The sequence below is a fragment of the Curcuma longa genome, chromosome 14 (genome assembly GCF_044706935.1).
Source record: "Curcuma longa cultivar G26 ecotype Majalengka, Jawa Barat chromosome 14, ITB_CL_G26_1.1, whole genome shotgun sequence".
In the NCBI taxonomy this organism is placed as follows: domain Eukaryota; kingdom Viridiplantae; phylum Streptophyta; class Magnoliopsida; order Zingiberales; family Zingiberaceae; genus Curcuma; species Curcuma longa.
Genome location: NC_133874.1, coordinates 2,848,752 through 2,876,569, shown reverse-complemented (window position 1 = coordinate 2,876,569; position 27,818 = coordinate 2,848,752). Strand labels below are relative to the sequence as shown.

General features: G+C 34.2%; 1 protein-coding gene across 1 annotated transcript; it reads right to left on the bottom strand.

The window, feature by feature from the left end:
* Positions 1–11,534: 11,534 nt before the first annotated feature.
* LOC141845343 (short-chain dehydrogenase TIC 32, chloroplastic-like) lies at positions 11,535–27,171 on the bottom strand. Its single transcript, XM_074733411.1, has 8 exons — positions 27,008–27,171; positions 26,534–26,765; positions 26,372–26,451; positions 12,602–12,755; positions 12,448–12,526; positions 12,176–12,260; positions 12,050–12,105; positions 11,535–11,865 (listed from the first exon to the last, which is right to left on the bottom strand). Exons 1-8 carry the CDS (start codon positions 27,117–27,119, stop codon positions 11,686–11,688), a joined length of 978 nt encoding a protein of 325 aa, XP_074589512.1. The 5' UTR covers positions 27,120–27,171; the 3' UTR covers positions 11,535–11,685.
* Positions 27,172–27,818: the final 647 nt, after the last annotated feature.

Below are 27,818 nucleotides of genomic sequence, written 5' to 3'. Positions count from 1 at the left end.
TGTTGGTGCAATCTTTGCCCCAAGTGCATTGAGTTTCAATGTTTGACTAAACCATGTTTAAAGTTAGGCAATACTTGTGATCTAACATGTGTGATGCAAGTTTGCAGGAAAGTCCAGGTTGAAGACTTGGCAAAGAAAAGTCCAAGCGTGGTCTTGGCAAAAGAAAAGTCCAAGCAAGTGGTCTTGGCAAAGGAAAGTCCAAGTGGGAAGTCTTGGCAAAAGAAAAGTCCAAGTGGGAAGTCTTGGCAAAGGAAAAGTCCAAGTGGGAAGTCTTGGCAAAGGAAAAGTCCAAGTGGGTAGTCTTGGCAAGGAAAAGTCCAAGTGGGTAGTCTTGGCAAGGAAAAGTCCAAGGTTGGTCTTGGCAAGGACTTGACATGACGAAGCTGATGGAAGCATCTCAAGCTAGTGCGAGGATGATGGAGCATCCAGGGAAGGCACGAGGCTATGGGAGGTGTTTGAAGGCCGAGGTCTAGGTCAAGAGAAGCTGAAATGAGATTTTTCAGCTTCACCAGTCGACTGGCCCTGCCAGCAGTCGACTGCTCATAAATCAGACGCACACAGAAAAATCAGTCGAGCCAGAGGAAGACAGGAGTCGACTGGGCAGTCGACTAGATGCCCTGGAGTCGACTGATGCCAGTCGACTGGTCTTGGATCAGTCGACTGATATTTGAACGTTGGAGAAAGATGGCAAGCATTTAATGCGCTTTAATGCAAGATTTTGTTGCCGATTGAAGCCATCAGTCGACTGGCCCTGCCAGCAGTCGACTGATGTTGCAGAATTATAAAAGAAGCCTGCTCGAGATCTGATCAAGAATTCTACCATTTTTTATCTCTTTGCGCTTCTTTTGAGAACGTGTTGTTCTCTGATTCTTGTGCTTTCTTCCTCTCCTCCTAAACATTATTTCATATCATTTTGAGGAGAACGAAAAGGTTGTAAAGGTTTCTCCGCCTTCGAGGTTTTCGAGAAGGAGACGATTCATAGTGCAGCGGGTGTGTGCGTGCGTGTGGATCCTTGGATTAGTCACCTCTGCGGAGGTGGATACCAAGTAAACGAACCGGGTTAGCGTTGATCTATTGTTTTCTCTATTATATTTTGCTTCCGCTAACACTCTTGCAGAGAAACAATCAAAGAAGATTCGAAAAACGCTATTCACCCCCCCTCTAGCGAACCAACCGATCCTAACAAGTGGTATCAGAGCCGGTACGTTTCGGAGGATCTAACAATCAACCGGAGCAACATATGACGTTCCAAGAGGGTTATAGCACCGCACGACCACCGTACTTCGACGGAAACGACTTCGCCTATTGGAAAGGTAGAATGGAGTATTATTTGATGAATGATATTGACAACTAGTTTAGCATACCTGAAAATAATTATTAAATGAATTAATTTGATTATATTTGTGTCATGCGGTATAATTGAAGATTTTATTATAATTTCTATGATTTGATGGTAAATTTTACATTAATTGAGTTTATTTGATTTTAGGGCTCAAATCGGATCAAGTTCGAGCTAAACCAAGATCAAATCGAGTCAAATTTGCCAAATTGATCAAGCCAACATGGAGGACATGATCTAGATCGAGCCCGATAAAAATTCCTGGAATTTTTCACAAACCCTAAAGCCTAGATCAAGTCCAGATCAACAAATTCAAGAATGGACGGCCAGGATGCATTGATTAATCAACCCTAAACTATATAAACCCAAGTTTAATTGAGAAACAGCGGTCGCACTGTTCATCATCGTCCCAAACCCGCGCCCGACGCCATCCCCTGTTCGACACCGTACCTCCACAGGCCGCCCCATCCTCCCAAATCAACTTCATTGTATTCCTTGATCTCTGAAGAAGCTGAAGCCGGTTGCAAGAGGAAACTTCTGTAGGAATTCACATACTCAAAATTGTTAGTACAAGTAGCACTAGATGATCAAACATTAGTTTAAATAATGGCAAGAGGTTCAAGTTAAGTGTGTAGTGATTATTAACGAGTTGATCTGAGTGTACAGGGAGCACAGGAAAGTCCTAGTTGAGGCTAGGCATAGACAAGTCTTAGTGGAAACTAGACAGTGGAAGTCCTAGCTGGAGGCCAGACAATGGAAGTCCTGGTTTGGAGAACTAGGCAAAAGTCTTGGCAGATCAAATGCACCAAATGAAAGTCCAGGTAGGTTAGGTGGACTAAATGGCTGACAGTGGAAGTCTAGGCAGGTCATTGGACCAGATGTTTGACGATGGAAGTCTAGGCAGGTCAGATGGACCAGATGTCTAGCAGGAAATCCTAGGGGTCAAGGATTGAGGCTAAGCAGAAAGTCCAACAAGTCTGGAGGACTTATTGACAAACAAGTAAATTTTCTAAAGTGAAGTGGAAAAGAGCGCGTTCTTAGTGTGGGAACAGTAGGCGTCGATCTAACTCAAGATTTCATTGAAAATCCGAAGTTAAAACTAAAAACACTTGTAAAACTGTTTATCTTTTTTATGTTACCTTTTATTTTGTGCTAACATGTAATATAGGAAAAAGGAGAGGAGGAAACTTTGGTTTAGGGCGCCCTTATCTGGATTCAAGCGATCGGAGTCCAAACACCCTTATTGGTTTCAAGCGATAGGACGTCAGCGGAACAGAGCCAGCGCAGTAGTGAGGGGGCAAAGTCTCAATGGTCCGGATACCTCTGTAACGCCCGCCCTTACGTGGGCTTAGATACAGTTTGCTTTCATTCACTCATACAATTAAATCACATACGAAAACCACGAAATTTCGCAGCGGAAAAACATAAAACATAACATGTAGGGATTTCATATGTGATAAATAACATATACTATGCATCTATTGTCTAGCTATTAAGTTGATATTAAAAACATCTTAGCAACAACATTCAACATAAAGATAATTCAGACAATCAGCATGCAAATATAAATTCACATTGCCCGGGACTTTGCCAAGTCACCACCACACACATCTTCATCAGCCTTTTCCTGCTGCTTCCCTTTGTTTAGTGACTGCTAGAGGGATCTGCAACATAAGAAAGTAAACTATAAGCGCGAGGCTTAGTAAGCTCCTTTCCTACTCACAAAATCCACATGTCACATACAATATATCATTTCATAATCATATAAGCATGAAGACATTTAAGCATTGTATAAAGCACATGAACATTAATCTTTCATCTTTAGCATTTAAAATCATAAACATACAAATGATGGAAATGCCTTTTAAAACATAATATCATAATAGATCAACATAATCATCATCATCATTGGTTGGGGTTCCCGGCTTGTACCCATTCATTCATCATTTTGCGCGCATCCCTAGTCGATCCGAGGTAGCAAATCTCGAACCCATTAGGGAACTAGGTCTTCACCCGTCCTTCGACCTTAGGTCTTCACCCATACTTCAACCTAGGGGCGTATTGGAGCCCATCCCTTGGATCCCCTTCACTTACGTACTTCAGGGTCCGGTACAAGCCATGCATTTAAAGTAAAATAATGATATACATGCTTTCTTTCATTTTCATCATGAATGTTCCCTTCATTTCTTTATCGTAACTTAATGAACATTCATGCATCATTTCATTTCATTCATATAGCCTGTTACATCATATCATAATCTCATTATTAAGCCTTGGCATGAGATAAGACATAACATTATGATTAACATCGTTCCAATTGGATCAACCCTAACCTTCCCTTAAAGTGGTCGAACATTCATACGATTCTAAACCATGGTATCTCATTTCATTCCATTTGAACTTGTTACCATTAATCATTTATACTTGAAACCCTAGCCCAACTAAACCCTAATCTCTTAGGATCAAAGTCTTCTTAGGGTTATTAGGTTCTTAACCTTAAACATAAACTTTGATATCATTGTTTACATTCAGAATATTATTTAAGCCCTAATCTAAGTTTGGCCGAACTTTGTAAACATGCAACCTAAGGTTTAACCATATGAACCTTAAACCGACCATTTTAGAAGTCTTAATCGATCAGATGATCGATTAGATATCCCTGTAATCGATTGGAAGATCGATTAGAAGTCGTCATCACAGAAGGCTCTGTAATCGATCGAGTGATCGATTACGCTCCCCCTTAATCGATCAGGAGATCGATTAAAGGTCGTAAACCATTCCTCAGAAGCTTGGTAATCGATCAGGAGATCGATTACGCTCCCTTAATCGATCAGTGATCGATCCCTTAATCGATCAGTGGTCGATTAGCTTACATTCCTCTTTAAACCTAATAATCGATCATGAGATCGATTACGGGTTCTTGTAATCGATCCAGTGATCGATTACCGTCCACCTTAATCGATCCACAGACCGATTTCATGCAATGATGTTTAACAGAGAGTATGGTAATCGACTAGGAAATCGATTACACTCCCTAATCGATCCAGTGATCGATCATTTCCCATAAGTTTCCTCCTCATTAAACCTAATAATCGATCATGGGATCGATTATGCGTCCTTGTAATCGATCCAGTGATCGATTACAGTTTTCCCTAATCGATCAAAAGATCGATTAACATCTTCACCGTGCGTGGTGGTCGACCATGTGGTCGACCACTGCATTGTGATCGACCAGTGGTCGACCATCCCTTTCACCCTACGCAGCAAACTTCCTACGTGTTTCTAAAAGCATGTTTCCACTACAGCATACAAACTTCGTCCATTTCAGTGACTTCCTACATGTTTCCACTTCGTCCATTTCAGTGACTTCCTACATGTTTCTATAGCATACAAACCATAGCATACAACCTTCTTAGACTTCATACATACAATATACAAACGAGAATACTATGCTGCAGGTGAGGGAAGACTTACAGTGCTTACACGTGCTAACAAGAAAGGATAAACCTCTGTGTGAAGGAGATCCTTCAGCCTCCAATCGTCTAGCCTTCTCCTTCAACCTCCACCCTTCGGCAACCCTTCAGCAACCCTTCAGCGGCAACAGAGAAGAACAACCTCTCGATGGAGAAGGGACCCTTTACTTATAGCCTTAAGGTCAGTAACGTAGAGCATTAAGGCATAGCATTAAGGTTCAATAACGTTTAACGCAGATCTCTTCATCTCCCTCCGCCGGCACTTTTCCAAAGAGCAGTGTAATCGATCAGAGGATCGATTATATGACTTAATCGATCAAGTGACCGATCAAGTGTCGTAGATCCAGTTCTCATTAAACCTATTAATCGATCAAGAGATCGATTATGATTAGTGGTAATCGATCCAGCGATCGATTACGTCTTTTCTTAATCGATCAACAGATCGATCACATATAGGTTTTAATAGAGAGCATGGTAATCGATCGGAAGATCGATTATCTTTACCTTTCGTTCATATACCTTAACCTACAATAACTTACATTTCCCTTATTCCTCTAATAGCACACCCTTGCTAGGGCACATGGTTATCACATGCATCTTTAAGGCTTGCCATTATCTAAGGTCCAAGGTTCAATCCCTTGGCACCACTTTTTTTTTCTTTTTCCATTATTGGCAAAACCCACATAAGATCAAGCCACGTTAAGCTATTCTCTTTGCTTACATGGTGTCCATTAGAACTTTCATACCCTAATCCATCATTCCTTGTGACCTATTTAAAGAATATCGGAAGGGTTTTTGCGGGGCGTTACAACCTCAGCTTCTAGGTGCCCCTATTCTAGATAAATGTTGTGGAAGTCAAAGTTCATCCGGAACCTCCACGTCAGCATGCAAGCGTCCAGAAAGGGATACAGGCGCTTGGAAGTCCCGAGTCAGCAGTGCTGGTGGTGGATCGACGGATAGCGTAGAGGCGCTTGGAAAGACTTCCAAGTGCCCGGATAACCCAATAAAAGAGCATCGAGGGAGACCCCTCATAGCATCAATTTAGAGACGATCGTTTGCATACGAAGCAACACCCCGGAATGTTCGTACGACGAACGAAGGAGATATTCGTCTGGGTACTGAAGAGGCGCGACCATTCTGATCGTGTTGATATTTGCCGAATCAAAGTTGTTACTAGGATTGTTACATTCACGCAACAAAGATGACAATTACATAATAAACATATATACTGTATTCACATGGATCTTTCAAGGGATCAATTTTTCTGCTGTGTTTAATTTTGATTTTTCGCATAAGATCCCCATATATTTGGTGGTTCAATGACGATCAGATTTAGTATTCATCATTGATGTATACGTATTAACGATGGTATTTTGTTCCGTCGTTAATGCTTTATCATCGACGATCTTTTTTTTTTTTTTCGGTCATATAATACACGCATCAAAATATTTTAATTTATAAAATTTAAAATTCTAAATCCCTTGCAAAACCTCCCGTCCATTTCCCCGTCTGCCCGACGACTCCTCTGCATTGGCGTTTCTGTCCTAGGCGCTGCCTGGTGCGATGATGAAAGCCCTCTTCTATCTCATGGTTCTTTTATTTTTCTTTCAAATTTATCCTGCTATTTTTTTTTCTTTGATGGATTGTCAACTCCTCCAGGGGGATTTATATTAATGGATGGATCTTATTAATGATCACCTTGGTGAAGCATATGGACAGGGAATTGAAAATTTTTTGGACTATACTTTTGAGAGAACAGGTGCAACAAATGAATTTCGATGTCCATGTGTTAAATGGGTTAATGCACGTTTGGGTTTAGGGAATCAGTTAAAATGCACTTGATTGTTTATGGAATACTTCAAAATTATAGATTTTGGTATCACCATGGAGAAAAGCTAGGGGATGATTTGGAACTATACTATTCAGAAAATGAAGTAGATGATAATGATGACTTCATGGAAGATCTTGTAAGAGATCTATACCCACATTATGATGATTCAAACCGTTCCACTTTTAATGAGGAACCAAATGATGAAGCTAAAAACTTTTACATATTATTAAATGATTCAAAATTACCTTTGTACCAAGGATCAAGGGTTTCAAAATTGTTAGCATTAATAAAGTTACTTCATCTCAACAGTGTTGGACACTGGACAAATAAATCATTTAGCATGTTGTTGAAATTGTTGAAGGAAGAAATATTACCAAAAAATTCTGATCTTCCAAATTCATATTATGATGCTAAAAACTTTATGAGAGATATTGACCTTTCTTATGAAAAGATTGATAGATGTAAAAATAATTGTATGTTATTCTTAAAGCCATCAAACGAGCCAATTCATGACGGAGTGGATTAACCCATAGCGGATCCATCATTTGGCGGGGCGGAGCAGGCCGACCCACCAATTGGGCGGGTTGCGAAATCTTTAACCCAACCCAACTCAAAGCGGATCGTGGGTTAGGCAAGCCAACCCATGGGTCTGTTAAAAAATAAAAAAATATTTAAAATATTTAAAATTTAAAATATTTAAAATTTAAAATTTTAATTATAATTTAAATTGATTAAGTTGAAATTTATAACTTTAAATTGTAATTTAAATGGATCAAACCTAATAATTCATTGAGTTTTTTTCTTTAATTTTAAAATTTAAAATAAATAAATAAATTTTCTCAACTCGCGGACCAACCCAAGCCCGCCGCGGGCCAACCCACGCGAGTCGCGGGCCTAGGCGGGCCAACCCATCTGAACACATCTTAAAATGGGTTGATAAAATTTCAACCAAACCCGCCTAAATTACTTGGCGGGGTGTATCAACCTGGCGGGCATAACCCAAATTGACGACTATAGTTATTTTAGAAAGACCGTAAGATTTGAATTTAGATATAACTGAAAAGAAAATAAAATTATTGAAAAAGGAAAAATGTTACATTAGAAAAAAAAACTAAATCTTATTGTTGCCTGTGATAAGTTGCATGATATTAGAATTTAAGAAATTAGAATTAGAAAATGAATAACTAAAAAGTCAAACCAAGTCATTGAAATTAGCATTAGAAAAATTCACAATGGGATTATATTCCCTAAACATGCTAGTTGGTAGTTAAATGGTAAATTTTAGCAAAATGAATTAGGATATAAAGGTTCTAGAAAATAAAAATTCCATTTTAGCTTATTAGCTAGGGGTAAGACAAAGTGAGAATATTAGCTAAGAAATGGATATACCTAAATACTATTTAGTTAACCCGATTGGACTCTACATATTTTGGGTACCAATATCTCTACTTAGTTATTAAAAAACCTTTAGGGTGCGTTTGGTTCAAGTTATGATGTATAACCTTGGTTATGTGATTACCTGGTAATCACATAACCAAGGTTATGAGGCATAAAACATAATCTAATGTTGTTTGGTTTACTTTATTTATTTGGAGGGAATAAAACATAACCAATTTTATATTTACTATATTACCCTTCATTCAATTATATTTTAATATAATTCATTAAATTAATAAATATAATTTGATAATTTTATTTTAATAAAATAATTCATTAAAAATAATTATTTTAATAAATAATTATTAAAATAATAAATATAATTTGTTAATTTTATTTTTAAAATTTAAAATAAATTTATATATTTTAATAAAATAATTTATTAAAATAATTATTTTAATAAAATAATCTATTAAATTAATAAATATAAATCCTTAATTTTATATTTTTAAATTTAAAATAAATTTATATTTATTTTAATAAAATAATTATTTTAATAAAATAATTCGTTAAATTAATAAATATAATTTGATAATTTTATTTTAATAAAATAATTTATTTAAAAAATTATTTTAATAAAATAATTTATTAAATTAATAAATATAATTTGTTAATTTTATATTTTAAAATTTAAAAAAATATATATATATTTTTTAATAAAATAATTCATTAAAATAATTATTTTAATAAAATAATTTATTATATTAATAAATATAATTCATTAATTTTATTTTTTAAATTTTAAAATAAATTATTTTTAATTTATAAATATTTAAATAAAATTTATTAAATTAATTAATTCGATTTTAATTAGATTTCGTAGTACATTTTAATTAATTCAATTTTAAAATCGGAGGGTAATTATGAAAAAAATTTCGTTAACCTCTGAAATCGTAGAAAACCTTAGGCTGCCAAGGTAATCACATAACCGGGTTATAACCCATTTGCTGATGTGGCGGTGATGTTATATTACTTGGGAATCGATTATAACTTGAACCAAACAAGGTTATCAACGATAACCTTGGACAGATAACCTAGGTAATCATAGATTACCCCCAACCAAACACCCCCTTAGGATCGACTATATTAAAATACAAGCAGTAAATATTATTGATTGACATGACATAAATATTTAATATATTTTGAAATATATTGCTACAAATTCATGATTTTTATATTTGATTTACAAATTTGGCTAAAAAAAGGCAATTGTTCAACATTTCCATGTTTTTGTACCAAATTTGGATTTTGACATGCATTTTCTGTGATAATGTTGCATGAAATATAATTGTTCACAAAATTCCAAATCTTCTAGAAATTTATAAAAATTTTCAAGAATTTTAAAACTTGGCACATTTTAAGGTGTCAGTCGACTGAAGCAAGAATATGAGTCAACGATGCAATCTGACACATGTTTCAAATTTAGAGTTTTAGGGTTAAATAGAGTTTTAATTAAGTCGAATAGACTATTCAATTGTCGTTCTTATGATGAGTGGAAAATGGGGAGATTTAAGGGTTCAGTTAGCCATTTTGTCTATATCTCTAAATTTTTTGCGGGACTTTGGTAAAGGGGAAGCTTGACAATTTCATTATTTCAATTTTTTGACTAACTTAAATGGATTGTTGACGATTAAAAGGGGAGATTGTTAAGACTTTGATGGAATTAACAACAAAGGGTTTAAGTTAGATTTATGATTTATCTAACTTGTATTGAGTTGTGCAGAATCTACTAAGTATACAAGTTGACTTATGTGGTCAAGGGTTGTGATGGCTCGATAAGTCAAGGTCCATAAAAATGGAGAAGGATAGCACATCCGAGGGACCACAGGTTAAGGAGCATCGGAGCATGGCAAGACAAGGAGGTGATTTATGGATAAAAGGTTATCCAATTAATTAACCAAGTCGACTAAGGTTCATTTTAAGCAATTAGAATGTTTTGGAGTCAACTGACATAGTCGACTAAACTTTTTTTGAAGGGCACAAAATGTTCTAGAGTTTACTAATCAACCCATTGCTAGTAAGTCCACTCGATTGAAGTGACCAATTCAAATGAAGTTGAAGATAGAAGTTCTAACCGCACGATTCAAATAAAATTTAGAAGATCAATCAACTGATAGTCACTAAATCAACAACATGATATTTTTGATATAAAGGCTATAAAAGGGGCTCAAGAGGTTGCGAAACGCGATCATGGATTAGAGCAAAACACCCACATATTGCCTCCACTCAAAAATCTTTCATTGTTTTACTTTATTGTAAGTTGATTGTTGTAAGATGTTTCTTCACCTTTGATACTCAGCTAAAGATGCTTAACTAAAGAGGAGAAAGTATAATGGGCATCGTGTGCATAGGTCGTGGATATAGTGATTTTGAAGAATATTGAACCATATAAAAATCCTAGTGTCTCCTAGTTTGCATTTCGTTTGTGTTCTTTATTTTTGCTGCCATAATTTTCTAGAACACTAATCAAAAAAGCAATAAGTGGTATTCACCCTCCCTTCTACCATACTGGCACTAATCCCAACAACTTCTACTCAAGGGTTTCTTGATCTAGGGAGAAGTCTAGATCAAGGGTTGTCTCAATTAGTGGTTGTTATAGTCAAGAGTTACACAAATTGCTTGGAACATCATTATTTTGAGAAATTATAGCAACATATCATTTTATACTTTAAGAGGGTTACCTCATTACCTCATTTAACAGAATGATTTAGTAAATTCATTCTAGGATGACATGCTAGTGTGTGCATTTAATTTATTTATTTCCACTACAATTATTATCACTTTGATCATGACAAATGTGTATTTGCATTTAACATTTGTATTGAATTTTTGTTTGTGCAAGGGATCGACAAAACTTTCACTCCCACCCCACCCCATCCCAACCCCACTCCTAGTTGGAGCATCAACATTTTTACCCATTGACATCTTACTCCCATGCTACTTAAACAAATGGAGCAACAATAGTTCATTCCATCTATAAAGGAGCATCCATGTCACACTTATGTGTGATATAGTAAATCATGTTTCGGAAAGTCTCATCTCCTCACTTGATGGAGTTGAGTTCTTCCTAGTGGAGAGAATGATAAGAAAAAGAGAGTATTTAAGTTTTGATCTACATTATTTGGTAATAGTTCTAAATCATTAATACACTTGGCTAAATATGATTGATTATTCATTAAAAAAAACTAAAAAATTCTACGTGGTAACAAAATAGATGGACACCTCTTTACATGTTGATTTTAACTATACATATATAGATAGATGCATAAATTTTGTTGATTCGTATATGTGTAAATGTGATAACATATAAATTTTTAACAAAACAGATCTGATGCAATCTAAGGAACTAGACCATGGATAAAGTGGGCTTTCACCCATGTTTAGATTGTGATTTTGGAAGTTATCAACATTACAAAACTATATTAACGACAGCAATATCAATGTACATCAAAACTTCCTCAATTGGTTTTTTGAATTGCTAATATGTGGATTTGTGTCTTTCAAATCAATAGATTAGTCACATACAATACAAAAAAATTATAGAGTGTGAGGTGGTACAAGAGCGAAGGAATGAACAACTATCACTGAAGAGGATAGAGAGTAGGTTATGTCACCTTTTTATTTCTTCTTTTGAGAAGTTCTTCACTGAATTCCCAAAGTTTTATAGCTAAATCTTCATCTCTTGCTTGTTTGGAAGGAATTGCCTCCTTGCAGTTAATGAAATACTTTCCTGTGACGTCTTTTACTTTTGGATGCAATGCCAGATAGCAAATAGTTGATGCACCCTACAATCACCATGATTTTAAGGACTTTTAGTTTCAGTAATAGATATCCAGACCATCACCTTTAGCAATACATAATTCTCTTGTTTTGTTATGCATATAGTTGATTTTGTTAGATCTTGTAGGCTCATTCCTCGCATATTTCCCTTGAAAGCAAATGAGATGCCTAAGGAATGATATGACATACCTCGGGTATGCTCTTTAAAATTGGTTGTCCAACAAAAGCAAGTACTTTCAGCAAAGCTACAAAAGAGAGGAAAAAAAAGGTCATCTCTTAATCATTAGTGAATTTTCTAAAAGTCTAAGCGCATACTAGTATTCAAATTTATGTAGCGAACGATGTTCGTCGGTACTATTCCTGGATGCAAAGAGTTTGCTGTCAGATTACTTCCCTCTTCCTGATGACAATAATTAGGAGATTAGTATAGCAACCGCTGATGAACACTATTTATATCAGGAGTACAATGAACTATAGTTTTCATTCAACATAAATAACAGGATTGCAAAGATGATTTTGATCGAGTAAAAATGCGGAAATGCATATCTTTGTGCATCACTAAAGGTAAATTTGACCATTCATGCTACCTTTAGATGTTTGGATAGCGCATTGGCATGAAGTATGTTTGCGAGTTTGGAGCGACCATATGCAACAAGACGATTGTACCTGTGTAAGGAAGAGGCAATGAGTTGGATAAGTTTAGATTAAACCCAAGGTGCCTTAATGTACAAGGACACTGACTTTGATTTGTCATTAATGGTATCCAGGTCGAAGAAAGATGCATCACTTCGATGGTGAGTATTTGATGCAACATTAATGATTCTTCCTTGTATTCCTGTTTGTTTAGCTGTGGATTTCATCTTTCCGAGCAGGAGTTTTGTAAGCAAGAAGTGTCCTGTGCCATATTAAAAAATTAGGAGAACTTGTAAATTTTTTTTAAAACCTCTTATTTAGAAAAATGACCTTCACGGACACTTAGAGAGCGTTTGATTGGAGGTTATCATAGATAATCTTGACTATCTGTTTGGTTCAGATTATGATCGATTCTCAAGTATTACAATATTACTGTCACATCAATAAATAGATTATAATCCGCGAATATGATTACCTTGACAACTTAAGATTTTTTATAATTTTGGATGTTATTTAATTTTTTCTAATAATTATCTTTCAATTTTAAAACTGAATTAATTGAAATTAAGTTAATTAATTTAATAAATTTTAATTTAAATACTTATAAATTTAAAAAAGAAAATTTATTTTAAATTTAAAAAAAAATTAATTTATTAAAATAATTATTCTAATGAATTATTTTATTAAAATATATAATAAATTTATTTTAAATTTAAAAAAATAAAATTAATATATTATTCTATTAAAATGATTATTATTTTAATAAAATAATTTATTAAAATATATAAATTTATTTTAAATTTTTTACTAAATATATATATTAATTTAATGAATTATTTTTTAAAATGATTATTTTAATAAATTATTTTATTAAAATAAAATTAATGAATTATTTTTATTAATTTATTAAAATAATTATTTTAATAAATTATTTTATTAAAAAATATATATAAATTTATTTTAAATTTTAAAAAATAAAATTAATAAATTATATTTATTAGTTCAATAAATTATTTTATTAAAATAATTTTAAAATATATATTTATTAGTTCAATTAATTAATTTATTAAAAAATATATATAAATATTTCAAAATTTTAAAATTATAAATAAATTATATTTATTTATTTATATATTATCATTTTATTATCATCATTAATATTATTAGTATTAATATTATTAATTTAATTTAATTTAGTCTAAAAATAAATTAAAAATATTATAATAAATGTTGAATTGTTTATGTTTTATTCTTTAAATAAATAAATTGAATCAAACAATATTAGATTATATTATATATCTCATAATTTTGATTATATGATTATTTATTAATTATATAACTAAAGTTATATTTAATAAATTAATTGTTAGCAACTACTATAAATAAATAAATAAATTATCAAGTAAATCCAATTTCTTAAGAGTTAAACTCCATGAGAAGAATAGTTTTCTAATTTGACTTTAATTTTAATTTTTATAGAAAATGAAAACAAAATAAATGGGGATGTTAAATATAACTCAAAGAGAGTTGCCAAGAGTTTATTTTTGAAGTTTCGAAGAAAATAATGCCAAATTTGGGTAAGTGTGTTTGATTTCTAAAATAATCATATATTTCTTAACAAGTTTCATGAATAATATTTTTATATTTGCGTATAACAAATTTTTTATATTTAATTTTCTAAATAATTTATATTATGAATGAGTAAAATATATCAAACGAATCAGGTGGATAAGGCCCAGTAGGCAAGCCTAGTGAGTCATGTGAGTTTGTCAAACAGATGGTTATGGGACCTTAATATTAAGTTGTGTTCTTTGGTCCGAGTGATATTTAATTATTGAGTTTAGTTAGATTTGTGTTTTTTCTAAAATTGCAAGTGTATATTTTATCAAAAAATTATATCTCAAAAAGTTTACTAACCCAACCCGCTATCTAGGTGAGATGAATCAAATGAACCCAACATTCAAATAGACGATGCAACTTAGACACGTAAAATAGGTCGAGCCACCGGCTAGCTAGGCATACGAAATAGTTTAGAATAATAGAACATACTGAACGAGTTAGAGCTGTTGGGTGAAACAATGATCCATTTAAAAAGATTGATTAATCGAATTGGGTAGGGTTCTGTGAGTTAGATTAGTCATACAAAATATTTACATAAAAAAACAGTATCATGAAAACTATTTCCAGTTATGAATCAAACAAAGGAATAAATATCAAATATTCTTATTTGATTTCCGATTAAGTTTACTCCTAAAAGTAAATTTTTTCTATTCCTTAAATATATCATTACATTGCGCGTTAAATGTTAACTTGACGTATGCGTTAATTAACAACTAAATCATTTGAAATAAAAAATTATACCAAATAGATAGGAAATATGAATGAGTCACTGAGCAAAACGGAGTGCTTGTCAAATCCTAGTAAGTCTATAAATACATATTATAATATTGATGTAATGGATTCTGATTAATCTTATGTGACATAGATAGTCAAGAAATAAGCTGATGTGTCGAGTCAAAAATCAATAATCAATACGGAATAGATCACTGTTTTCAGACTCGATCACTCGGCAACTCGACCACTTAGCACACTCGGCCTCTCAACCACTCAGTTTATTCAGCAGCTCGACCACTTGGCAATCTAACCTTTTGGCTCGACCACTCAACCCACTCAGCAGCTTGCCCACTTAGCAGCCTAGTCTCTCAACCACTCGACAACTCGCCCACTCGACCACTCAGCACACTCGACCTCTTGGTCACTCAGCCCACTCAGCAGCTCGGCCACTTGGCAGTCTAGTCTCTAAGCCACTCGACAACTCAGCCACTCAGCACACTCGACTTATCGGCCTCTCGGCCACTCAACCAACTTAGTATCTTGGTCACTTGGCAACCCAGTCTCTCGGCCACTCACCCACTCAGCCCACTTGGCCTCTCGGCCACTCAACTCACTTAGTAGTTCGGCCACTCGACAGCTCAGTCTCTTGGCCACTTGACAGCTAGTCTCTCAGTCACTCGACAACTCGACCATTCGACAATCCAATTTCTTAGCCACTCGACAACTTGACCACTCAGTACACTCGGCTACTCAACCTCTTCGCCACTCGGCCCATTCGACCATTTGGCCACTCAGCACACTCGACCTCTTGGCCACTCAGCCCACTTAGCAGCTCGGTCATTCGACAGCTCAATCTCTCGGCCACTGGCAGTCCAATCTCTCGGCTACTCGACAGCTCATTCTCTCAGCCACTCGGTAGCTCGGTCACTCAGTAGTCCAGTCTCTCGATAGCTAAGCATCTCAACCTCCCGGTATTGGACCTCATCTTTTTGCCTAATTCGGAGGCTACATAGATTCCTAAAACACCAGAGGGCATAAAAGGAGTGTGATTACGAAGATGTTAGACCTGACCTCCTTCGGATGCTCTCATATCGGCACATAACACCAAAAGGAAGCAGGAATATTTAGTGACTGTCGTAGAATAATCAAGACGGATACGTGGTTATCATATTTGGTCCCCCAGATGCCTCATATCTATGTCTAATGTCAGCAAACGTCAGACCCAGTCTCCTCAAATCCGACTGCCAACCCCTATTGGATCGACGTGGAGATACCTTTCAGGTGAGTATATAAACCTTCAACAAATAACCTCTCTCCAAAATCTCACAGACTCTTCTTCTTCTTCTTTCTACTACAACCTTCTCCTCTTGAATCGATTTTGACGTGAGCATTGGAGTGGTCCGTCAGAACTTCCCAGTACCATTCTCACCTTCTGTTGAAGTATATTTTAGGTCCTCATTATCTTCTCTTTTGAGCTCCTTCTTTTGAGCTCCTTCTGTAAGTTGTACATATCGGATCGTTCGTTTACTACTAATAGCTTGACCATCCATGATGTTTAGCCGGAATAATAATTAATCAATTTAATGCAACAATTTCTATTCTTCCATAATTCTTTTACATAGTATCGAATCACTACTAATACTCTAGTATTTCTCTTCCCATTGGGTTCTTGGTTGGAAGGGAGGCCACGGAATGATTGTTGCCTATTTCTCACTTTTTTTACATTGCTCCTCTTCCACATGTTCTCTGCCATTTCATTGATCCACCACATCTACTCCTCGATGAAGCTGAATCTCACTAAAGTCCTACAATCTTGTCCAAAGATTTACCACCATATCGTTAGCTCCACCATTTCTTTATTGCTTTGCTTCTACGACATCTACCACAATTTTATTGGTACAATCAGTCTTTCAGGATTTTAATATTTGACCATATAATTATATATATAATTTTGTCAGATCAAATTTGACTAATGATTGATCTAAACAAGATCAAATGATTGAAAGTAAGTAAAGTTTAATCATGTCAAGATTGACTATATATTAACAAAGAAAAATCTAGTCTAGCCAAGGTTGATCGAATGATTAACATAAGTCTAAGTAAGTCAAGGGTGACAGGATGCTTGGCAAGGAAAAGTTCAGATAAATCAAGGATGATCGAATGTCTGACAAGTGGTAAGTCAAAGTAGATCAAGGTGAATGAATGTTTGGTAAGAAAAAATCTAAATAAGTCAAAGATAATCGGATGTTTGACAAATAAAAAGTTCAAGCAAATCAAGGTGACCAAATGTTTAATAAAAGAAAATCTTGGGTGAGTGAACTCTAGGTGGCGAGATGTCTTATAAGAGTGAACTTTAAGCAAGAGGTAAGTCTAGTAGGTCGGGTAGACTTATAGGATTATGCTAGGTTGCACGTTTGTACTTGTATGTTTATCTTGTAGGAATTTGGAGTTGGAAGCAAGATTGAAGAGGCAGTTAGACACAAACCAGACTAAATTTGGAGTAAATCAGATTTAATTCAGGTTGAACCAAACCCAAATAGGTTCGCTAGACCAATCCACTAGTCCGGTCAACTGGTTGGGTTCAATTGACTGGGTTCGGGTCCGAACCCGATTCGGTGATGTGGCTTGGTTTGGTAGATCGAAAAACTGATACAATAGATCGATAAATTTGATACAGACGAGATCGCGAGGTTTGATCGCGAAGAGCTGGATCTTTTGGATCAGGTTTGATCAGGTTCAGTAGACTGATAGGGCTTATTGGTAGACCGAACAATACCTATAAAAGAAACCCTAAACATGACGTTCAGATCATCAGTCTTACTGCGACTACTCCATCTCTGCGCTCAAATTAATGGGAAGCTCCAAGAGGAGTGTGTGACACTAAAGATTTCCAAATCGAGTGTATTTATTTAATAACATTGTTATTACTAATCTATTGATATTGTGCTTAATAAAGTTGTAAGGAAGGTTTCTCCGTCTCTGGGGGATTGAGAATTAAATAAAATCTAGTGTGCACTTTTATCTTTGTTCTTTAAGTTCTTTATATTTTTACTGCAACTAACTCAATATAAAGAATGAATGAACGATGAAATCACAAAAAGACACGATCAATATTCACCACCTCTCTATCGATCCCACTGATCTTACAATTGGTATCAGAGTTTGGAGGGCCTTTTAATTGGACTAATCACCAAAGGAGCAAAGAGGCTAGAGATTAAGGGGGAGCAAAGATATGAATGTCAATATAAATTTTAAGTTTTATAAAATCTATTTTAAATGCAAGGAGAGAGAGAATATTACAAAAATAAGTATCATATTCGTAAGATTCGGATGACACAACTGACTGTAAAAGAGGAATCGATGTCAGAAGTTCAAAAGAATAAAGAGCAAATCGTGTACTTCAAGTGCAAGAAATTCAACCACAATAAGAATCAGTATCCAAAAAAGAAAACGAAGAAATTAAATATTAAAAATTTGAAAAATAAAAATTTAATTTTTAATAAGATAAATTTCAACCTTAAATTAAATTTTAAAAATTCAAAATTAAATTTTAAAATTAAAATTAAATATCAAAATTTAACAAAATCAATCTCAAATTTAAATTTAAAAAATTTGAAATTAAATTTTAAAACTAATTATTATCAAGTTCCTTTTAATAACAAAAATTAATTCCAATATAAATTTAAAAACTAAATCTTCAACCTTTAAAAATTCAAAATTAGAAAATTAAATTAATAAAACTACAAACATTAAAAGTATAGACTTGCATTACAAGTCTAAGACCTACAAATCAACAAATTAAAATCCATAAACTTAATTATAATCAGATACTCTATATAATTATGGAACCAATTAATAAAATCATACCCAGAAAACAAATAACTTAATAAAAATCAAAATTTATCAAATTGGATTGACACATACGTAGGTTAATACGAAATATATTAAATCAAAAATTTAATATATTATTAAAAATCAATTCTTAATTATTTGAGTTGGTTGGCATATGCATATTTATCATGCTCATGCATATATTTAATTAATTATTTATGCTTATAAATATCATGTCATGCATGTTAGCCTTTTAATTTCTTCCTTAAATTTAGAATGGCTAGATCGAAAAAATATTATTTGATACTTGACAATATAGTATCAAGATGCGATGGGATAATAGTATGTTAGAGATACATAGCCTAAGTGTGTCCGAGTTGGATAAGGAGCATCCTACTTGGTGCACTCAACTAAAACGAACTTACTGACAAGGTTGTCAAAATCGCGAATCAACTCGGCGAGTTTACGAGTTTACGAATTATTATTTCAATTCCGTGTTGAATCAGCTTAAAATCGGGCCCCCCTTGTAAACTCGTAAACTCGCGAGTCAACTCGGTAAACTCGGTAAACTCGCGAGTCAACTCGGTCAAACTCGGTAAACTCGATAAACAAAGGAAATCTTTGTTTGATGTTTCCTTTTATCAAATTTGGACAATGGAAGCTTATTTGGTGTATCTATTGGACTATTTTTGTATGAAATTTTAAATTTATCATTTTGTAACTTGATGTTGAAACATAAATTTTGAAAATTTCATATCTTTTCATATTAAATTTTCATGTTTAATCTTTTTTTATATGTGAAAACATGTTGTTGATAACTATGTTTATGTTTTTTTATTAGATATGTGAAATAGTGATTGTTCTTATGAAGTTATGATCAAATATATATTATTTGACATTTTATAACTCTTTTTTGGATTATCTGTAAACTCGTACGAGTTTACGATATGAATTTACGATACGAGTTTGTGCACCCCTAACCGAGTCGACACTGGAATCGCGAGTTTGACAACCTTGCTTACTGAAGCTACTTTGCTATATTCTAAACTAATTAGATCAAAATTTTTCAATAAGTTAGTTGAGTGTACAATTTCTAGAGCTGATTTTATCTAAGGAAGTGGTCGTTGATCCAATTAAGAAGGCTCTTGTGTCTCGTCATGATCTGGAAGCCAAGTCTAAAAATATCCACTTAATTAACTAATGACTAAACTTGAATCTAACATAAGGTCAAAAAATCTTCCTTAAATTCAGAATTAATTTTAAACAAGTAAAATTAAAAAATTATCTCACACAAACTCATAAGATTATTGTGTTTCATATATTGAGATATATAAAATGGGTGAAATGATTAGGACAATTAAAATTGAAAATATTTTTGAAAAAATTTTCAAAATCTATAAATTAATAGAAATATTTTCTTAAAAATATTAATATTTCATTTAAATTCATGATTGTTTAGGTATAATTATACATACATTTTTTAAAAATTTATATATCTTTAAAATGTTGATTGTTGATTAACATTTAGACATAAAATCTCTAGGTTAACACTAAACTCCTAGATCCCTAAGACATATAAGTATATTTTCCTGGTAGCTAACAAAGATATCCTGAGGGTGTGTCAGGTTAAGGAGAGATCCTTATTGAAAAATCAATATTTAAAAAAAAATTCAAAATATATTTAAAAAATTAGGTTATACTTTGAAAAATATTTTACAAAAATATTTAAAAAGATTTTTCAAAAATCTTTAAAAATTCCTTTGATTTTTTATCGAAAAACTCTTTGGAAAAGTGCTTTTAAGATTATTTCAAAATCATTCTTTCAAAAACATCTTGCAAACACTACTTCGGAAATCAAATTTTGCAAACATTTTAAAATAATTTTTTGAAAATCTTTGAAAACTCCTTTGAAAAAATTCTTTGAAAAAAATCTTGAAAAAATCCTTGAAAAATCTTTGCAAAAATATTGAAAATATATTAAAAGGCTTTTAAAGGTAGTTTGAAAATTAATAGTCTTTCAACAAGGGATAAGGAGTAAATTTTGACTAAGGAAAATCATAAATTTGTTAGTGCAAAGCCTAAGATGAACCTTATGTAATTAATTTTTTGATATATGTAGAGGAAGACTTAAGTTAGAAAAATCTAGTACCTCTCAGGTTAGCATTAAAACCCTTAAGACCTAAGTTTAACATAAGAGTATTGTCAAACATAAAAAAAAAAAGATTGTTGATGCAATCATCCTCTAGAATTTCGATATTTGATATTATACCTTTGCTAGTCAAGTTTACTAAAGAATTGATCCAAACATGATCAGATATTTGAAAATGAGTAAAGTCTAATTAAGTCAAGGTTGACCAAATGATTAACAAAAAGAAATCTAGTCAGGTCAAGGTTGATTGGATGACTGACATAAGTCCAAATAGATCAAAGTTGATTGGATGCTTGACATGGGAAAGTCTAGACAGGTTAAAGATGACCGGATGTTTAACAAGTGACAAGTTAAAGCAAGTCAAGGTAACCGGATGCTTAACAAAAAGAAATCCAAGGGGAGTGAACCCTAGGTGCTGAGAAGTCTTGTAGTAGGAGTAAGCTCCAAACAAGAGGTGAGTCTAGTAGATCAGGGAAACTTACAAGATAGGCTAGGTTGCATATTTGTACTTGTATGCTTATCTTGTAGGAACTTGGAGTTAGAAGCAAGACTGAAGAAGCAGATAGATGCAAATTAAACGTAGCCAAACCAAGTCTAGAGTGAACTGGACTTGACTCAGATTGAACCAGACACAAGTTGGTCTGGTCAACCGATCTATCGGTCTGGTCGACTGATTGGGTTTGATTGATCGAGTTTGGATTCGAACTCGGTTCAATGATGTGGCCTTGTTCAGTAGATCGAAAAACTGATTCAATAGATTGATAAACTTGATAAAAACGATATTGCGAAGCTCAATCTAGATTGTGAAGAGCTTGGTCTTTTAGATCAACTTTGACCAGGTTCGATAGATTGATAGGGCTTATTGATAGACCGAACAATGTTTATAAAAGAAACCCTGAGCACGACGTTTAGATTATCAATCTTACTACTATTATTCTTCATCTCTGTGCTCGCTTTAACGCTCGAAGTTCTACAACTGAGAAAGGTCCAAGAGGGGTGTGTGACACTCAAGACTTCCATATCGTCTTAGTAAGTTGTGTATTTATTTAAGAGCATTATTATTATTATTCTATCTATATTGCGCTTGATAAAGATGTAAAGAAGGTTTCTCTACCTTTGAAAGTCATTCGAAAAGGAAAACATTAGTGGACAGACGCCTTCTATATATAGACTTTAGAATACTAATCCTAGGGATTGAAAACTAAGTAAAATCTGATGTGCACTCTTATCTTTGTTCTTTAAGTTCTTTAGTATATTTCTGCTGCGACTAACTCTGTAGCAAAAACTAACAAATGACGAAATTATGAAAAAACACGATCGATATTCACCCTCCTTTATCAATCCCCATCGGTCCTACAAACTCTTGTTCTCATATTGCCCAACACTCAAGACTTCTTACTCGGTCATTCTTTCCTTTGCCCTACCAATTGACATTGATTCATCGTCACCCTAGCTCTAGTGATAGGTTAATACACTACAAGAACTTCCATCACTGGTAATATCTTCCATATAGGTTACTTTGTAGTTGGCGACAAGGAATCACTTCCATCACTGGTAATATCTTCCATATAGGTTACTTTGTATCTCTGTGAGCAACTAAACTAGAAATGTTTAGTATGTAGTTTTACTAATATATTATTTATGTATTTTTACAGTTTACAAATCTTAAGTACACATTGGTTGAAATTAATGAAGTGCGATCCAAGTGGGCTGAATGCATGCTAGATTACATTTGAGTAGGAAAGGTATTCGAATTACATTTCTGCAGGTTAATATGTTAGTTTCGGATTACATTTCTGCAGCATTGAAATTTCTGCAGCACTGGTTTATACGTTTTTGTTTTCTGCAGCACTGAAAGTTCTGCTCGGGCCATTTCTGTCATTCAGGCCACTTCTGAATCAAACTTCATTCAGGCCATTTCTGTCATTCAGGCCATTTCTGAATCAAACGTTTTTGTTTTCTGTCATTCGGGTCTGCTGTGGATGACTGTTTAAGGAATTGTAGCTACTGATCAACTTCCAGCGTTGTTGCATCGACTAACTTGACCTGCATATCAGAATTATTTTACTTTTGTTCCTTTTATTGTCTCTGTGATAGAAACACAGATTTTTGCACTGTCATTGGAGCACTTGCAGGATTACATATATGTGTTTGCCTTTGCTTTCCTCTGTTTTTCATTGCAGGTGGGAAAAAGAGAGACTCTTCTTGCTATCAGTTTTCAATCTTCGAAAAAATAAGGAATCCTCCACTGCAACTTTGCAACTACATGTGCATGTTACAGGTCCGTAGTACTTGAGCATTTTAATCAGCCTGCATCTTCACATGATCACCTGCAAGAATTCAGTGTCATGAAACCTGAACAAGTAACATTTAAACTATAGGCCAAGAGCCATAGGTTAGGGTTTATGGAAGCTATTAGAATGTGGTACTGTGTGGTTTTGTCTGATAAAGATAGCTAACTTATTAGATACTGGCCGAAGCATAATAATTGTAGATAAAGATACCATACTTTTTGGGTACAAACTTTAGATAGATCTGGTCGAAGCATAATAATTGTAGATGAATTATTTATCTAGATATGTCTGAATCCTTCTTCTTCAGTCTCAGTTTAGCAAAAGCCACGGTTCTAAATTTCATTCGGAGCTGAGTTTTGATCCTCGCCGGAATGGAATACTACTGGAACTGCACCGGCATGCTTTGAAGGAATACTACTGGAGCTGAGTTTTGATCCTCGCCAGGACTGCAGAAGATGTCTGCGGTTGAAGGAATCCTCTCGTCCTGGTATTCCTTTTTGTTTTGAAACGATGATCAGTTTGCATGTGTAAATGAATATTTTACTTAGTGTTTTTGCCGGTTGCATTTTACTTAGTGTTTCTTTGGTGCAGCCTCTCAGATTGTAATGTTATGTCAAGTGCTGTACTCTTAGCCAATGGTGTTTCTTTTCATGTATCTGTTTGGTACAACCTCCCAGCTTTGCTAGGATGCCTGTGTTCTTGATGTCCTATGGTGCGACATGATCCACCATCGCTCAAGGTTATCATCTAATTGCCTCTATCATCTGTATGTGCTAATTGTTGCCTATCTGAAAGTAGATATCGAGTATCTTATTGGTTCTCTTATCAGGCATGGCATTTGGCCGTTGCTGCTGCTGCAAGTGCCAGTTCACTCCAAAGGCTTGTGGTATCCGAAGCTGCTGCTGCACCTGCTACTGCCCCAATGGGTAATACCGTTTTTCAGGCTTGTGGTACCGTTGCACCTGCTACAAAGATTGATCTGTACTGCTACTGCACCTGCTACAAAGATTGATCTGTCAATCTTCTGAATTCTGATTGCCTCAATAGTGATCTGTGATTTCAGTTCATTCACTGGCAATATCTTATCTATGTTCTCTTGATTTCAGTTAGACGAGTTCTTGTTGATGTTGAGCGTGGAATAACTCTTATATGGAGATTTTGTTTACTTTTCCCTTTTGGATTTGTAGTACAGCAGTCAAAAGGTTATTTGTAAACGTTGAGGAGGATGAAAACAATGTAACATGTTGCAAGAAGAATAATTTTTGTTAGTTACTTTTGATTATTTGTAAATATTGAGGTGATTAAATATATCGATGCTTTTGTATTTGTGATTTGTTTGATGAATTTATATATTATGATATTACATCGGTCGAAAACCGTTGTTAAAATTGATGTTAAACAGATATTACATCGGTTTTACACCGTTGCCAAACCGATGTCGTTGTGATATTACATCGGTCGAAAACCGTTGTTAAAATTGATGTTAAACATATATTACATCGGTTTTACACCGTTGCCAAACCGATGTCGTTGTGATATTACATCGGTCGAAAATCGTTGTTAAATTGATGTTAAACATATATTACATCGGTTTTACACCGTTGCCAAACCGATGTCGTTGTGATATTACATCGGTCGAAAACCGTTGTTAAATTGATGTTGAACAGATATTACATCGGTTTTAAACCGTTGCGAAACCGATGTCGTTGTGATATTACATCGGTCGAAAACCGTTGTTAAATTGATGTTGAACAGATATTACATCGGTTTTACACCGTTGCGAAACCGATGTCGTTGTGATATTACATCGGTCGAAAACCGTTGTTAAATTGATGTTGAACAGATATTACATCGGTTTTACACCGTTGCGAAATCGATGTTGTTATGCTATTACATCGGTTGAAAACCGTTGTTAAATTGATGTTAAATAGATATTACATCGGTTTTACACCGTTGCGAAACCGATGTCGTTGAGTGATATTACATCGGTTTGACATCGGTTTGTAACCGATGTCGTTGAGTGGTATTACATCGGTTAAAAATCGATGTCTAAAATGTCAGACCTTTTACAACGCCTTCATAGACATCAGTCGATTTTCTAATAGACATCGGTTTTCCACCGATGTATATGACTGTTTTTGTTGTAGTGATACCTCACATGTCAACCTATATGATGCACATCTTTTGATGATTCCTTAAAAGTTACCTCATTATCCCCATAAGACCCTAGATCATTTATGGACCATCTCATTTGATTTAGTGTTAGATGGTAATCTACAGGCCATGAATATGCTCAAATATCTTATCATCTTAAGTTTGTGAAGATCACTTGTAATTCAGAATTCTCTAGTGTTGAACAATCATTTTTAAAGCAAAATGAAGATACTCTTAACATAGTAAAAGATGTTAAAGGACAGTAAAGGTACAATTATTCCACAAGACCAATTCTAGCTACAAAGATTGGAGTTAACAATTTGTCCATAAGACTAAGATTAAAAGAGCACTTGTTTATAAATACATACTATAATCGATCAATTCAATATAACAATTCTATTCTTCCAATTCCTTACAATTTAACCAATATTTTGTCTTGGTCTCCTCTACAATTTACATCCTATATTCTAATCAATTAAACTATTTATAGTGGAATCGAATAGTTAGTTTTGATCATATATATTTCATCTCAACTTATTATATCTTATTCTATCATCTATTGGAGTCACACCTAACTGATATCAGATATAATTGGTTTCAAATAACTTCAATATGAAATTGCTGAAAGCTAGTTTAGCGCACATCCACTGCTGGCGAGCTAGCCTTGCTCCCAATAAGTTGTATACATCTTGGTTGGAACTAAAAAATCTCATGAAGTATCACGACTGAACTATGGCCACCTTGAGTAAGATGACTAAGCCCCCACTTTGACATACTACTTTTAATTTGCAGCAAATAGACAGACCATAAGGGGTAACTACATAGACTTATAAATAACAATGTCTATACTCTATCTGTGTATTAGTAATAGGTCTATCTATGTGCGTATAGAAAAGCCTTGTAAAGGTGTTCAAGAGCAACAATTAAATGGGGAAGATCTTAATTTCATCTCCTATCCCTATGCTACTGCTATACTCTATACATAACGATGATAATAGCATAATGAATGCTAATAATGCTAACTCTTTCCTTTTCTCAGTATTCTGAACAAACGAGGAAAAAACAAAAAGTTTACCAAATTGTTGAACAGAGATGATGCAGAACCAGGAAGCATACCTAGGTGATTAGTGGCAAATTGGAGCTCGATTCCATCTTTCGACAATTGGAAAGGGCACCCAAATATTCCTGCATTGTTGCTGCTAGGAAGGCCCAACCATAAGCACGACGAATTAACTAAACTGAATCATAACGTGAACCCTGATAAGTGATAACGCTTACATGAGGATGTTCAAATGCTTGTGAGATGAAGTGAAAGAGCGAGCAAAGGAGTCAACCGAATCAAGGGAGCTTATGTCCATCTCCATGACATGAAGCTTTGCGTTGGGGTTTTCCTCGAGGAGCCTTTGCTGTACCTTCAAACCACTGTCCAGTGTTCGTGATGGTATAATGACCTTGGCACCTCTAAGCGCCAGAACTCTAGCCGTCTCCCTTCCTATTCCACTGCTTGCTCCTGCTTCACCCAAAATATACATACACATATAAAAACTTCTGCAGGAGGTTCCATGAAATTCTCAAATCCTTAATCTTGCATGACAACTATGGTCAGTGAAACCAACAACAAACGGCACATCGCCATTGGAGCAATTCATCAGTCAAGTTCCGTGCATGTTTTGAGCTGTTTTTGGTCTTAAGACAGCAAAGGCAAAAAGAGCGAGGGAGGGGAGAAGGAAGAAGATAGGACGAAGATAGGACCTGTGACGATCGCAGTGAGATGACTCGCGTCAATTCCTTGTGTGACTTGCTCGGCGGTGGAAGAGCCGAAGGCAGATGAGCCAATTCCCCAAAGCCATTCCAGGAAACCCATCTCTTTGCCTCTCAGGCTGTGTCAACTAACAGGCACAGAGAAGAAGTTGAGAGAGGTGATGAGGCAGGAGAAGTGAACTACTCTGCTGGCCATCTTATCAGAAGCTGATGGATATCTTTTCAGTCCCACATAAATTATAAATTTAATTTATGCACGAATTTATAAAATGCATTCATCGAAAATTTTGAAACAACAGTTACTTTATTTTATAATTTAATACCACCTACAATATAATTTAATAATATTTATAAGAAAATTTTAACAATGCTTATAATGCAAATTTGGTGAGGTGTAAAATTTAAAATCAAGTTGAAAATTTCATATCTCTAAAGAATGATATAGTTTTGGCATCAATATTGTGTGTACGACTGCTAGAGAGGGAGAGTATAGTGAAATATAAATAATTTAAATTAATTAAATTAAAATATCAAAATATGAAACTTAGCACACTAATTAGATATTCAGATTAATGCAGCAGATAAGATATAAGCACAGTAGAATAAATGTAATAATGTTAGATTGAATCAATGCGATAAAAGTAAGGAAAACAGCAAATAAAATACTGATATTTTACGTGGTTTGACTGTCTTCTACTCCTATTTCATGATATATGAATTGCAAATCCATTAATTTTCTTTTTATGAAAATCTTCCCGAGACAAAGCTGTGACTCTTTAGATTTTATCCTTGATAATTTTTT

Excerpts from the sequence above, each read along its gene's own strand:
- LOC141845343 (XM_074733411.1), bottom strand. The coding sequence starts at position 27,119 with ATGGGTTTCCTGGAATGGCTTTGGGGAATTGGCTCATCTGCCTTCGGC. Across the intron at positions 26,766-27,007 it reads TCTCACTGCGATCGTCACAG|GAGCAAGCAGTGGAATAGGA; the intron begins GTCCTATCTTCG and ends TGGGTGAAGCAG. Across the intron at positions 12,756-26,371 it reads ATTTGCCACTAATCACCTAG|GACACTTCTTGCTTACAAAA; the intron begins GTATGCTTCCTG and ends AATATGGCACAG.